The 14304-nt window shown below is 52.5% G+C and overlaps 1 protein-coding gene and 1 pseudogene across 3 annotated transcripts; both read left to right on the top strand.

The window, feature by feature from the left end:
- Positions 1 to 41: 41 nt before the first annotated feature.
- On the top strand, positions 42 to 2462 carry Slc52a2 (solute carrier family 52 member 2). 3 transcript variants are annotated; one of them, XM_078016486.1, is made up of 6 exons: positions 44 to 181; positions 261 to 367; positions 455 to 691; positions 795 to 1665; positions 1763 to 1886; positions 1977 to 2462. In XM_078016486.1, the coding sequence occupies exons 3-6, from the start codon at positions 562 to 564 to the stop codon at positions 2187 to 2189; spliced, it is 1338 nt and encodes a 445-aa protein (XP_077872612.1). In that variant the 5' UTR covers positions 44 to 181; positions 261 to 367; positions 455 to 561; the 3' UTR covers positions 2190 to 2462. The 3 variants fall into 3 exon arrangements, with proteins under 3 accessions (XP_077872613.1, XP_077872612.1, XP_040149421.1); XM_040293487.2 differs by lacking the exon at positions 44 to 181 and having other exon boundaries at positions 227 to 367; positions 795 to 910; positions 1301 to 1665; XM_078016487.1 differs by lacking the exon at positions 261 to 367 and having other exon boundaries at positions 42 to 181.
- Positions 2463 to 9185: 6723 nt separating this feature from the next.
- On the top strand, positions 9186 to 9346 carry LOC120883849 (U2 spliceosomal RNA; annotated as a pseudogene).
- Positions 9347 to 14304: the final 4958 nt, after the last annotated feature.

Genomic DNA, 14304 nt, shown 5'->3' with positions numbered 1-14304 from the left:
GGCGGGCCGGCCTGGGCCACGTGAGTCGGGGCTGAGCGTAGCAGCCGGCGTCCCGCCCTGCTGGCCGCGTCCCCGGCCCCGGCGGCGTGCTCGCGGGGCTGGAAGGCCGCTGCGCCGACAGCGCGGGACCCACGCCCCCGACCACGCCCTCGCCGGCAGCCCTGGGTCGCCGCAGCCCAAGGTGCGCGCAGCGCTGGGGCGGTCGTGGGGAGAGGGTGGTGGTGGTTAGTTAACGCAGAGCGCTGGTCCTCCGAGAGTAGCAGGGTCAGCGCCGTCCTTCGCCCTCTTCCTGGCCACGCCTTGGACCGGTTTCCTGATTCTCAGCTTGCTGGCCTTGCTGTGTCCTGGTCTCCGAGAGGGCTCTGTGGTATGTGTAGCTCCTGACTGCCCCGCGGTGGCCTGTCCAGGTGCTCTGTAATGGTTCTGCCCTGCACGCCTACCTTTTTCCTTCCAGCTGGAAGGGGTCTTCAGTTCCCAGAAGAGCCAACGCGTCTTGGAATCTAAGTGGGTAAAGAACCGTCTGTGACCTTCACCCTAACTGGAGGGCCTTCATTTGGCCCAATGGCTGCACCTCCGCTGGGCCGTCTGGTGCTAACCCACCTGCTGGTGGCCCTTTTCGGTGTGGGCTCCTGGGCTGCGGTCAACGGAATCTGGGTGGAGCTGCCCGTGGTGGTGAAAGACCTCCCCGAGGGTGAGTGGAGGTGGGGTGGGCGTTGAGCCCGGGATGGTGGGCAGGCTGCTCTTTGCCCCTCAGCCTGGTGCCCCTGACAAGACCTCCCCCCACCCCCCTGCAGGTTGGAGCCTCCCCTCGTACCTTTCTGTGCTTGTGGCGCTGGGGAACCTGGGTCTACTGATGGTGACCCTGTGGAGGCGGCTAGCTCCCGGCAAGGGGGAGCGGGTCCCCATCCAGGTGGTGCAGGGACTAAGTATGGTGGGCACAGCCCTGCTGGCCCCTCTGTGGCACCATGTGGCCCCAGTGGCGGGGCAGCCCCACTCAGTGGCCTTCCTGACACTGACACTGGTGCTGGCGTTGGCCTGTTGTGCCTCTAATGTCACTTTCCTGCCCTTCCTGAGCCACTTGCCACCTCCTTTCTTGCGGTCTTTCTTCCTGGGTCAGGGCCTCAGTGCTCTGCTGCCCTGCATACTGGCCCTGGTGCAGGGTGTGGGTCGCCTTGAGTGTCTGCCTGCCCCAACCAATGGTACCCCTGGGCCCCCCATTAACTTCCCTGAGCGTTTTTCTGCCAGCACATTCTTCTGGGCACTGACCGCCCTCCTGGTCACTTCAGCTGCTGCCTTCCAGGGTCTCCTGCTGCTGCTGCCTCCTTCACCACCATCTGTACCCACTGGGGGCCCCGGGCCAGGCCTACGGGTGGGAACACCAGGAGTGGAGGAGGAGGAGGAGGAGGAATCACCATTGCAGGAATCCCCAAGTCAGGCAGCAGGCACCCCCCTCCCAGACCCCAAGGCTTCTCAGCTGTTCTCAGTCCGGGGTGCCTGCCTGCTGGGCCTGCTGGCTGTCACCAACGCACTGACCAACGGTGTGCTGCCTGCAGTGCAGAGCTTTTCCTGTCTGCCCTATGGGCGCCTGGCCTACCACCTGGCTGTGGTGCTGGGCAGCTCCGCCAACCCCCTTGCCTGCTTCCTGGCCATGGGCATACTATGCAGGTGAACATTGGCCCCAAGCTTGTTGGTGGGGGACAATGTAGGGGTAGGGTCCTGATCCTGGCTCAGCCAGTCCTGAGTTCCTGCCCCTCTCTGGCAGGTCCCTGGCAGGGCTGTGTGGTCTCTCTCTGCTAGGCTTGCTCTTTGGGGCCTACCTGATGGCACTGGCAATCCTGAGCCCCTGCCCTCCCCTAGTGGGCACCTCTACAGGCGTGGTCCTTGTGGTAGGTACAGTGGGTCATGAAGTGGGGAAGGGGATTGCCCCTGCACAAGAGCATCTCACACTCAGCCTGCTGCTGTCATCTGCCTCTCAGGTGTTGTCGTGGGTGCTGTGTGCAGGTGTGTTCTCATATGTCAAGGTGGCGATCAGCTCCATGCTGCACGGCGGGGGGCGGCCAGCACTGCTAGCGGCTGGTGTGGCCATCCAGGTGGGCTCCCTGCTCGGTGCTGTTGCCATGTTCCCTCCCACCAGCATCTATCACGTGTTCCACAGTGGAGAAGATTGTGTGGACCTGTGTGGTCCTTGAGCCTGTGCAGGTGGGACTGTCCACCCACCCCCCAACCTCCCACCTCCACCTGGACACTACCACAATACCTGAGCACCTGCTGCCCAGGGAGGCTTCCCACCCAACACTGACACGTGCATGGACACCTGCACACTCCACAGGAGCCCCTGGCAATCTCATACCAGGGTGGGGACCAAAGAGCAGTCCTGAAGCCAGGGACAGGTTGGGTCTGCAGGCTTGGCCTTGGGCCTAGGACCTCCATGGGTTTGCACAATAAAGCATCTTTATTCAGTGGGCAGTTGTTAATCACATGAGCACCTCTTCCTGCGAGGCCAGCCCCCTCCCTAGCCTGTTCAGTAGGGGCCACTTCTCCACAGGTCCTGGCATTATTTCTGGGCAGACATCTAGCCACTCCCAGGCTACTCTCAGATGCTGCGGTCTCCCCAGGACACCTCCCCACATTCTTTAGAACTGCCCTGGAGGTGAAGGCCAGCTCCCAGGGCCCACATGGACCCACAGATGCTGGGCTCAGGCAGTGTGGAGTCTGCCTAGTCAGCAGGGCCACTGTTCCATAAGCCTCTCTGAGGCAGGAGGGTCAGGCAGGATTGAGCTGTGACCTGGAAATGCAGTGCCTAGCCACGAATTGCCTAAGAATGTCCTGCCAGAGTGTTGCTGCAGGGTCCAGGCATTCTAGAAGGGGTTCAGTGAGGGAGACTTAGAAAAGCTAGAGTCTAAGGCTCTGAGCCGTGTAGGCCCCTCAGCCTGAGAGCGCCACCTGTCTTGAACTGCCAGCTTCTGAAGGAACCTCCAGGTGGGTGGCTCCCAGGTAGCTCAGACAGCCTGGCTCCAGAGAGGGGCAAAGGCACTTGGAGAGTGATTCCCTTTGCAGCGTTGGGCATTAGGGGTGTGATGGCTGGTTGGGGTGAACTTTGGCAGTCACCTGTGCTGCTAAGTGGAGAAAAGATGCGGAGGGACCAAAACAAGTGGGTGGAGTTGGCAGCTCAACAGGGCAGCATGACTCCAGGCCCCATGCCCACTTCCTGCCCAGCACTCTGACCTCTTCACCTGTCCACCCTGGACTGAGGGCTGCTTGGGGCCACCTCCTAGCTCCTTCTGTCTTCCTTGCCTCAGGTCAAGGATCAGGAGCATTCCTGCAGCCTCTGCCCTGTGGCCACGTGAGATTATGCAGGGTGTGCCAGCCCTGCAGACCATAGGGAGCAAGACCCTGCCTCTGTAGACACACCTGCCCCTGAAAGAGGGAGCAGGTGCCCATGAGTCCAGCCAGCCTGGTCTGGAGTAGGCAGTGTGAGGAAGCCACAGCTCTGAGGTCTCCAGGTCCTTCATGTCCTTTTATAGGAAATGGGACAAGGGGAGGAAGAAAAAAAGCCCAGGGCCAGGAAGGTCCCATCAAGCCATGGGCATCCTTCAGAAGGCAGGACAGCCACCACACTGGGCCTGCCTGGGTCAGGGCACTCACCACTACAACTGGACAGGAGGGTTTCACACCTGGACCTGGGGCTGTGGACAAAACCCCACAGAAAGGGCAGCAGCTGAGGGGTTGGGGTTGAGGCTCAGTGGTAGAATGTTCACCTGGCATGTTTGAGGCCTGGGTTCAATCCTCAGCACCACATAAAAATAAATAAATAAAGATATTGTGTCCGACTACAACTAAAAAAAAAGGCAGCAGCTGAGGCTGGACACAAGGCCCATTGTTGCCTGGTCCACCACCAGGAAGAGTCCCCTCAGTTCCTCAAAGCTAGGGCAGGGCCTGTTGCAAGCAGCCCCTTTCCCGAGTGAGTGTGCCATCACACCTGACGCTGAGCCCGGGAGTGCTGGGCAGACTTCACGTGGCTAAGGTTGAGTGACGGAGGCAGGACCTCCAGTTCTGTGGCTGTGAGCCCAGAGGCCCTGGACAGCTGAAGGTTCCGATGCACTTGCTGTGTAACAACACCTGGGTGAAGGGACATGGTGACCTTTGATGGGTGTCTGTTGAGAGACCCTGTTGCCTGAAGGGGGGACTAGAATGGTGGTCCTTGAAGGAGTCCCTCCACTGGGTGGAATTCACAGGTACCACCCAGCTTCCTTGTTGCCAGGAAATGGTGTGAGGAGTGGCCAGGGTTGGGAACCTGTCCCCCGCCACCACCCCACCACCCCACCCTGTCCTGGAAGAACTTGCTGCACTCTGACATGGGGCTACTGGAGTTTTCTTTGCTCCAGTTCTCGCTAGCTTCTGGGGCTCAGAGGCCACTTGGGTTCTGGTAGGTGTTGATCACAGTACTTCCAGCCCCTTGGGTGCATGTGTGAGCCACTTTCCTGATCACTGTGATTGAACTGGCGGCCGGGCCCCTGTGAGATGTCTTAGTGGGCTCAGTCATCTTCCTGAGAATGACCCAGTATTCCAGGTGCCCACCTGAAATGGAGGCACAGCAGAGGTGAGCAGAGCTGAGCACGGACAAAGTCCTGGGGTCACCTGGAGCCGCTGTGTCTAAAGCCAGGACTCTTTGTACTTGGATCTCCAGGATTCCCAGTTCTAGTCTTCCCAGCCCAGTTGACAAGGTTCTCTAGTTTTCTCAGGATCCTAACTCCACCTCATCACATACTGCCATCTCCAGCTACCCAGTGCCTGGTGCCCTCTCCTGGGTTCTCCTCTCCACCCCCAGACACTAATCCCTGCCATTCCCTGGATTTTCCAGCCGTTAGACCACTCTCACTCACTGGAGTCCCCCAGGCATGATGGTCACCGCCCATCTTGCCTGGCCTGGAGACCTGGGATCTAGCACATCCAGCAGGGAGGTCAGGCCCCGTGAGGGCCGAGCTGGTCTACCCCTGGCTTAGTGGGGGTGGAGATGGTGGCTCTTCCTTAAGGAAAATCAAGAAGTGTGGTGTTCACACTAAGAGCCCTAGAGCCAGGTCCCTTGAACCACCTGGGGCAGGGAGTCACCTGTTTGGAAGAGCAGCCTCACGGGTGAAGGCCGAGCTGCCGGCATCCGCTTGACGTCTCTTGCAGGTGTACCTGGGGCTCTGTCAGGGTGGTCCAGCTGAGGAAGGGCTTGCACACCTCCCCATCTGGCCCCACTCTGGGTGTTCTGAGAGGGTCAGGTAACCAGCAAGTCAGCCAGGGGCCCCAGGAAAAGGGGTCACACGGAGTGCATGTGGTGTCAAGGGAATGGTTAGCCCCTCTGCAAAATTAGATGGACAGGGCTACAGTCCAAAGTCTGGGCCATTGACCAAAGGCTTCAGTTATGGAACAGGGGCGGGGGGGGGGGCTTGGTTTTCTGAATCCCTCAGCCATAACAGAAAGTAACTCATCCTCTTGAACTCACAAGGAATCTGTAGGCCCACAGAGGTGGGTAATCCAAGAAAACTTGGGGAGTAGAGGGGCATGGGACCTGGGGTGTGGTCTGGTGGTACTGTGCCTTCTCGGCACATGTGAGGACCTGGGTTCTATCCCCAGACTGCAAAAGCAACTTGATGAGACCTGGTCTCAAAAATAAAAGGGATGGGGAAGTGGCTCAGTGGACAGCATTTGCTGCCATGTGTAAGGAGAGACCTCAGTTTGACCCCCAGCATGCCAAACAAAAATTTTTAAGTCATTATATTTTATTCTCAGGGAACATCCTAAGAAAACGACTTTACAAAATGCAGTAGAAGAATATGGTGGGGCACACCTCTAATCCCCAGGACTATGGAGGCGGAGGAGCAGGACAGCATATTTGAGGCTAGCTTGGACAATTTAGCAAGACCCTTTCTTGGGTGGGGGGGAAAGAACTGAGTGAGGATGTAGCTCAGTGGTGAAGCACTTGCCTAGCATGAGGCCCTGGGCTCCGTCCCCAGGACACAAAACAGAACAGAAATGCTATGATGACACCCTAAAAATTAACAAGTCTTACTATCATGAAATATTCACTGCTCAAATTTCCAATTGTCTTCAAATGTCTTCATATAGTTCCGTGCCTGAGTAAGCCTTATTGGAACACTTCTTCAAGTATTAGTTGTTAGTTGCTATGTCTTTTTTAATATTTTTTTTTTTAATAGTAGTTGGAGGGGGCTGGGGATGTGGCTCAAGCGGTAGCACTCGCCTGGCATGTGTGCGGCCCGGGTTCGATCCTCAGCACCACATACAAACAAAGATGTTGTGTCCGCCAAATACTAAAAAATAAATATTAAAATTCTCTCTCTCTCTCCCTCACTGTCTCTCACTCTCTCTTTAAAAAAAAATAGTAGTTGGACACAATACCTTTATTTTATTTATTTATTTATATGTGGTGCTGAGGATCAAACCCAGGGGCCCGCATGCACTTGCTAGCCAAACTCTCTACCCCTGAGCCACAATCCTAGCCCGCTATGTCTTTTTGAAGCAGCTTTCCCCCAAACTTTCACATGGTAACTACATCTAATATAAAATCTGCTGTTTCAACAGTGGTCCGTGTGCAAGTCAGCACCAAACTGGGTCCTGAAACCACTCTCTCTCTTCAGGTGCATAACTCTTTCATCTTGCAAAAATGAAACTCTGCCTCTGTGTCCTCTCCATCTTCCAGGCGCCTGGAAATCACTCTGCACTTTCTACAGAACTAAAATAGTAAACTAGAAACACCTATTTAGTGCCAAAGGAGATGGTAATAGAAGATTACAGGAGTGAAAAAGGTAAGATGCCCAGAAAACAGATAGCAAATGCCAGAAAAATCCTTCCTGAATCATCAATTAGATCAAATGTAAATGGACTCCCGGGCACTGGACCCAAAAAGTGTCTACAACAGTCTACCCAACCATGCCAGATACACACTCTGTTCAGGGGCACACGGAACGCTCCAGGACAAACCTGCGTCAGGCCACAGTACACATCTCAGTAAATTTAGAGGGATTGAGTTCTTGGAAAATCCACTGCCAAAGAATTCGCTGAAAGGTTGCACAAGACCAAAGGAAGCAGATGGCCCAGGGATTATATATAGTGCAATTTATTGGGGCCTCACTGACAGTAGTGTGGTCCTGGGCAGCAGCAAGGCAGGGGAACCCTGTTATTCAGATCAGAAGGAGGACAAAGTGACTTCATTCAAATCAGAATGTACCTCCTTTATCTCAAGTTTCTATAAAATAGGAGTGTCCCAGGAGGTAGGGGTGCAGGGTCCGTCACAAAGCTCCGTATTCTGCTCCCCTGGCTATGTTGGTAGGGAGTTGTGGGAAGCAGTTCAGAGAAAACCACCATGGCCCCTCGGGGCAGCCCTAGCAGTCCCACTGGAGGGAGCTGCAGGGTGAGGCAGGAGGGCCGCAAGAGCGGGGTGTGACTTAGTGGTACCCAGCAAAGGGCTAGATCTCAGTGGTAAATCCTGGGTTCAAGCCCAGTAAAGGGGGACCTCGCTTGAAATCCTGTCACAGAGACAACAGCGGTGGGATGTGGGGTCCAGGGGTTAGTTCCGCAGACTGAGCCAATGGCTGGCTCTCCAGCTGGCCTCTCCTTGAAGCTGCTCACAGAAGGCCATTCTGACCCAGCTGTGACTTAAAAGATGAGGGCAGGTCACACCACTGGAAGAACGGGGAGCTTGTTATTTTCAGGCTTATTCTTTCTTAGACTGAGAAGTATAGGCCCAAATTCCTCCAGGAATCCAAAACACAACAGGGCTCCTTGGTCTGGGCTGGCACAGGCGAAGCTCTGTGACCCTCACACAAACCCAAATGACCTCAGTGTGGCCTTGAGGTAAGGACATGCCAGGAGGACTTTAAAACTCCACCCCAGGGGCTGGGGATGTGGCTCAGGCGGTAGCGCGCTCGCCTGGCATGTGTGCGGCCCGGGTTCGATCCTCAGCACCACATACCAACAACGATGTTGTGTCCGCCAAGAACTAAAAAATAAATATTAAAAATTCTCTCTCTCTCTCTCTCTCTCTCTCTCTCTCTCTCTCTCTCTCTCTCTCTCTCTCTCTCTCTCTCCGCCCACCCCAGCCTACTGGCAGCCAAGGGTGGACTTGGAGCTCCAGAGGCCCCCAGGGACCTCCTGCGCCCTAGCTCTTCTCAGGGGGCTGCTGCGCCCCTGAGGAAGGTCCCCCTCATCCTTTCTCTTCTAATAAACTCTGCCATACTGTGACTCGCTCTCACATCTTGCTTGAAATCCTCTCACGGCAGACACACAGCCAAGGACACCAGGCCATCTCCAGTAAGATCAGAGGTCAGGTCGGATCTCATCTCTGTTATCATCCCTAGGAACGCGATCAGCACCAATACACCATCCTAACACAGGACAGAAGCCTATGATACGTCCATAGACTCAGGCCAGGCACGGTGATGCATGCCTCTAACCCAGCAGCTTGGGAGGCTGAGGCGGAGAATCATGAGTTCAAAGCCAGCCTCAGCAACTTAGCAAGGCCCTGAGCAACTTTGTGAGAACTTGTCTCAAAATAAAATAAAAACAGGCTCTGGGGTTGTGGCTCAGCGGTAGAGTGCTCGCCTAACAGGTGCAAGGCCTGGGTTCAATCCTCGGCAGCACATAAAAATAAATAAATGAAATAAAGGTATTGTGTCAAACTACAACTAAAAAAAATATAATATCAACAAAAGGGTTGGGAGTGTGGCTCAGTGGTTAAGCATCTCTGGGTTCAATCTCCAGTGCCCCCCCCAAAAAAGACTCAGAACAAATGTTTAACAAAATTAAACACCCACCAGGCCAGGTAGCCTACACCTGTGATCTCTGTAACTCAGGGAGCTAAAGCTGAAGGTGCTTGAGCATAGGAGTCTCAGGCCAGCCTGGAAAGGAAGTCAGACCAATCTGAAAAAAAGAAAAAGGAGGGCGCTGTGGTACAAGCCTGCAATCCCAGCAGCTCAGGAGGCTGAGGCAGGAGGATTTCAAGATCAAAGCCAGCCTCAGCATTTTGATGAGAGCTAAGCAACTCAGTAAGGCCCTGTGTCTAAATAAAATACAAAATTGGGCTGGGAATTTGGCTCAGTGGGTGAGTGCCCCTGAGTTCAATTCCCAGTACCCAAAAGAATAAATAAATTAAAAGAAGAAGAAGAAGAAAGGAAAAGAGAATCTCTTCTTGGCCTCCTGGCTACCTCAAGTGTAGTGCCTGTTCTCATCGGTGTCATAGCCAATGTGTCCTCTACCCAAGGACAATATGTGAAGTGGGTTTTTGGAGAAGGGAGACCCATCAACTTGGGGCGGCAGCACCTCCCAGAAGGGTGCATCCCTTTGGGGCCATTATTAAAAAGAGGGGGAGGGGAGGGGTGGGGAGGGGTGGGGGCAAGTCTACACCTTTCATGACAAAATCACTCGGCATTCGAGGGTCAGAAGAGAACCTTCCCACCTGACACGGGGTCCTCAGCCAGAACGCCCACACTTTGTCTCTAGTCAACACTGGGGGTCCCGTCCAGGGCAAGTGGCAGGAAAATACGTAGAAGGCATCTAGACTGGGAAGAAGTAAACCATCTCTGTTCACAGGCAGTGGGACCTCACTTACGGAAAATCCCAAGGAACCTGCAGAAGTCTAAGCTAGTAATTCCAACAAAGTTGCGGGACACGAGATCCTGTACCAGAGCGAGTTGTGTTCCTGCATGCTGTGTGCTGTCAGTGGTGATCTGAAAATGAGTGAAGGAAGGAAGCAATTACTCTTCTTTTTTTCTTTTTTCTTTTTATTATTGTTTTTTAATTTTTTAGTTGTTGACAGACCTTTATTCATTTATACGTGGTGCTGAGAATCGAACCCAGTGCTTCCCACGTGTCAGGCAAGTGTGCTACCGCTGAGCCATAGTCTCAGCCCCTGAAGAGAGCCATGTCATTCATAATAGTATCAAAAAAATTTAGATCCCTCCAAGTTTAAATAATTAAAAATAAATTTTCAGGGCTGGGGATGTGGCTCAAGCGGTAGCGCACTTGCCTGGCATGCATGCGACCCAGGTTCGATCCTCAGCCCCACATACAGATGTTGTGTCCGCCAAAAACTAAACAATAAATATTAAAAAAATAATAATAAATTTAATGAAATAAGTGAAAGGCTTCTACCCTGAAAACTACAAAATATCGCTGAGACAAATTAAAGAAGGCCTAAGAAGATGGAAACTCATCCCCTCTCTTGAATCATGCTGTTAAGATGGCGACACTCTCGAGCTGCCCTGATGAAGCCAGCAGCCCTGTGAGGACCCCAGATGCCTGTTCTGCAGAAACTAGCAAGCTGACCCCAAAATGCACAGCAAAACGCAAGACACCCAGTAGAGAAAAAACGATCTTTAAAAAATATATTTATTTTTTAGTTGTAGTAGGACACATATCTTTATTTTTATTTATTAATTTTTTTGTGGTGCTGAGGATTGAACCCAGGGCCTCGTACGTATGAGGCAAGCACTCTACCACTGAGCCATAACCCCAGCCCCCAAAATAATCTTTTAAAAAGGTAAAATTAGCCAGGTGCAGAGGCATGCACCCAACAGCTTAAGAGGCTGAGGCAGGAGGATCAAAGCCAGCCTCAGCAATTTAGCAAGGTGCTAAACAACTCAGTGAGACCCTGTCTTAAATAAAATACAAAATAGGTCTGGGGATATGGCTCAGTGGTTGAATGCCCTGAGTTCAATCCCTGGTACCCATCCCCTACCCAAAAAATATAAGTAAAATTAAGCCTGGCAAGGTGGCCCACACCAGCAGCTTGGGAGGCTGAAGCAGGAGGATCGAAAGTTCAAAGCCAGCCTCAGCAAGTTAGCAAGACTCAAAGTAAAAAAATAAAAAGGGCTGGGGATGTGGCCCAGTGGTTAAGCATCTCAGGGTTCAATCCCTCATACCAAAAAAAAAAAAAAAAAAAAAAATTGAAAAAAATTACCTGTCTGTGGTACCTGCTATAGCAGCATGACATGATAAGATTAACTAGGACCTTCTACCAATATCCATATTGCCAAGAAGCATGAGGAGAATCTGTAAGAGTCTCTGAATATCAGGGCACAGAGGCAAGAACAAATATCTGGGAAATATCCAAGGTAGCTTTGGATACAAAAATTATCCTGGGAGAAGCCAGGCAGGGTGGCACACATCTGTGATCCCAGAGACTGGAGAGGCAGAGGCCAGCTCAGCAACTTAGCCATTCTGTCTCAAAATCAAATTTAAAAAGGGTTGGGGATGTGGCTCAGTTGTACAGCATCCCTGGGTTCAATAACAGGTACCCCCCACACACCAAAAAGACCTACACATCTCCATCTCTATCCAGGGAGAAGTTGAAACCCTTATTCATTGATGTTGGGATTGAGCATTGGGTAACTGCTTTGGGAAACTATATAGTGGTTCCTCAAAATTAAACCTAGAGTAATTGTAAGGTGTAGCAACTCCACTCCTAGGTGAAATGAACACACCCAGCCACACAAGAATCTATACATGAATGTTCACAGCAGTATCATCCTTCCTAACCAAACAGTGGAAATAATCCAACTGTCTATTAATCGATAAGCAGAAAAATAAAATGTGATGTGCTGGGTTTCTGTTCTCGCAACTAAAAGGCTCAGGGGTCACTCCAGGTAAACTGGGCTGACTGGGCTGCACGAAATAACCACACAAGAGGCACAATGACTTTTTTCTTTGGGGTCGCTGTGACGGCTCCTCTGACCTGGTCCGCAGGAAGAGAGAGAGAGCACGCTGACCCCTTTTATTGAGGAGAAGCTATTCAAATGAGGCCAGGGGTCAGGTTTCAGGGGGCTGAGTATCTTCACGATGTCCACTGTCAGCAGGTTGAGTGACACCTGGGTAGGCCACACCCAAGGGCACAGTAAGAGGAGGGGACACACACAAGGCACTTCCATGGAAGATTCTACCCTAAACAGGGCAAGGGGTTATATTACAAAGGCACGGTGAGCATAGCTTCACCCATGGGCTGTAGCAAGACACACCCGTGCACGAGGAGACAGCGACCACATTTCTGTGACTAAGCACCTCAGCCACCTCAGCACCCAGCCAGGGAGTGTGACTCAGTCATGTGTAAGGTTGGTCTCCCACAGCGATGTATCCAGACAATAAAATATCCATCAGCAACTAAGAGGAGTGAGGCTGTGACCCATGGCCTTGGGAAGGCAGGCGAAGTGGGAGAAGAGAGCCACCGAGGACTGCGTCCCAGACAGCCCCCTCGTGTGAAGGGCTCAGAACAGGCATATCCAGAGACAGAAAACACAGAGGGTGCAATCCCAGACCTCTGTGGAGCTGCCAGCGAGGCTGAGACTCCACAGCGTGCGTCTTTGCTGAACCTGTGTGAACAACTCACCACACTTACTGACACTTATTTTGTGGCCTGAAATGATTTTTTTCTTTTGAGACTTTTTTGTTGTTGTTGTTTTTAATCCCCTTTTAATCAAAAGGGGAGTTGGGGAGTCAGTAATGAAAACTTTAAACTTTGGAGTGGGCAATGAGTCCCGGTGTTTCCAGGGGAAGTGCAGCACTGTTCCAAGCACATCCTCCTGAGCAGTTTGATTTGGCTCTGGTGGGTCCCTGTCCGCTGTCAGAGCTCCCTGTGGGGAGGCACTTCCTGTTCACCATGGCTTTGATTTTGCTCCAGTGGAGAGTCAGTCTCACACCCATTAGTGAGTTCATTTCATCATTCCTTTTTTTTGGGGGGGGTATACCAAGGATTGAACCCAGGGTGCCCTATCTCTAAATTGCATCCCCAGCTCTTTTTTTTTTTTTTTTTTTTTTGAGAGAGGGTCTTGCTAGGCTGCCTAGGCTGCCTTGAACTTGGGAGCCTCCTGCCTTAGCCTCCTAATGGGCCCCTGGGCTGACTGGATGGTGCTCCTTTGAGGGAGACACTATTCACCCACATTCATTTCATGTCAACAGGAAAGCCATGCCTGCTAATGTCTGTTTATACTCTCTTTTTTTTAACAGCAGTTTTAGAGGGTGGAGTTTATTCCTGCATTCTTTCTGGATCAGGAAACCCTGTACTGGGTGTCCTTTCCCAAGAGTGGACTGAGGGGTCCTTCACCGACCCCTTCCTGTCTTAGGGACAGCGGTGGGTGTTTCCAGGTGCAGTTAAGGACTGGCTCCTTGCTTCAGCCTCATGTGTGGCCCACACTGATCTCCAACCTGCCTCACCAAACTGTGCAGTTGAGGAGGAGGAGGAGGGTCTGGGGGAGATCAGTGCTGGCAATGGAGAATATTCCAGAAAGTTCAGCCCTGGGACTCCATGTCCCTCTCTCTTTTTTTTTTTTCTTTTTTAAGAGAGGGCTGGGGATGTGGCTCAAGTGGTAGCGCGCTCGCCTGGCATGCGTGCGGCCCGGGTTCGATCCTCAGCACCACATACCAACAAAGATGTTATGTCTGCCGATAACTAAAAAATAAATATTAAAGTTCTCTCTCTCTCTCTCTCTCTTTAAAAAAAATAAAGAGAGAGAGAGAGAGAGAGAATTTTTTTTTTTGAGAGAGAGAGAGAGAGAATTAATATTTATTTTTCAGTTTTCAGCGGACACAACATCCTTGTTGGTATGTGGTGCTGAGGATTGAACCCGGGCCGCACGCATGCCAGGCGAGCACGCTACCGCTTGAGCCACACCCCCAGCCCCCTATGTCCCTCTCTTGATCCCTGGCCTAGATGTTGGGGATGAAGCACTGACGATGAGAGGTAAGTCCCTGTCCACTTGGTAAGGTGGGCAAAGAATGTGCAAGGACAGTTGGTGGCATTCAACCAGCACAGCGGAATTGAATACCCAAAGGACACCAGAAATGTCACAATAGAAGCTGCCAGCCAGGCGTTAGAAGATGAGGCCACGGCCTCAGACTGAGCTAAGGACTGCTATGCTGCAGAGCTGCCACTGGCCGAGCCCTGGGGGAAAGGAGGAGGGCTGCGTGGGTCAGAGTGGTGCCAAGCCCTTGAGGCCTAAGCCACTCCTACTCCAAGCCCTTTGGTACCCAACGTGGAATAAAGTCCAAAGGAGCTGGGTGTGGTGGTGCCTGTAACCTCAGTGACTCCAGAGGTTGAGTTGGGAGAATCAAAAGCTCAAGGCCAGTGGGGCTAGTGGCACAAGCCTGTCATCCCAGAGGCTCAGGAGGCTGAGGCAGGAGGATCACCAGTTCAAAGCCAGCCTCAGGGCTGGGGTGGAGCACTTGCCTAGTGTGTGTGAGGCACTGGGTTTGGTTCTCAGCACCACATATAAATAAACAAATAAATGAAAAACCAGGGTTCATTTTATA

Source organism: Ictidomys tridecemlineatus, chromosome 7 (genome assembly GCF_052094955.1).
Source record: "Ictidomys tridecemlineatus isolate mIctTri1 chromosome 7, mIctTri1.hap1, whole genome shotgun sequence".
Classification (NCBI taxonomy): Eukaryota; Metazoa; Chordata; class Mammalia; order Rodentia; family Sciuridae; genus Ictidomys; species Ictidomys tridecemlineatus.
This window is presented reverse-complemented; position numbering and strand designations above follow the sequence as displayed.

Coding starts and splice junctions, on each gene's coding strand:
- Slc52a2 (XM_078016487.1), top strand. CDS start 562: ATGGCTGCACCTCCGCTGGGCCGTCTGGTGCTAACCCACCTGCTGGTG. Junction 692..794: donor GGTGAAAGACCTCCCCGAGG/GTGAGTGGAGGT, acceptor ACCCCCCTGCAG/GTTGGAGCCTCCCCTCGTAC. Junction 1,887..1,976: donor CTACAGGCGTGGTCCTTGTG/GTAGGTACAGTG, acceptor TCTGCCTCTCAG/GTGTTGTCGTGGGTGCTGTG.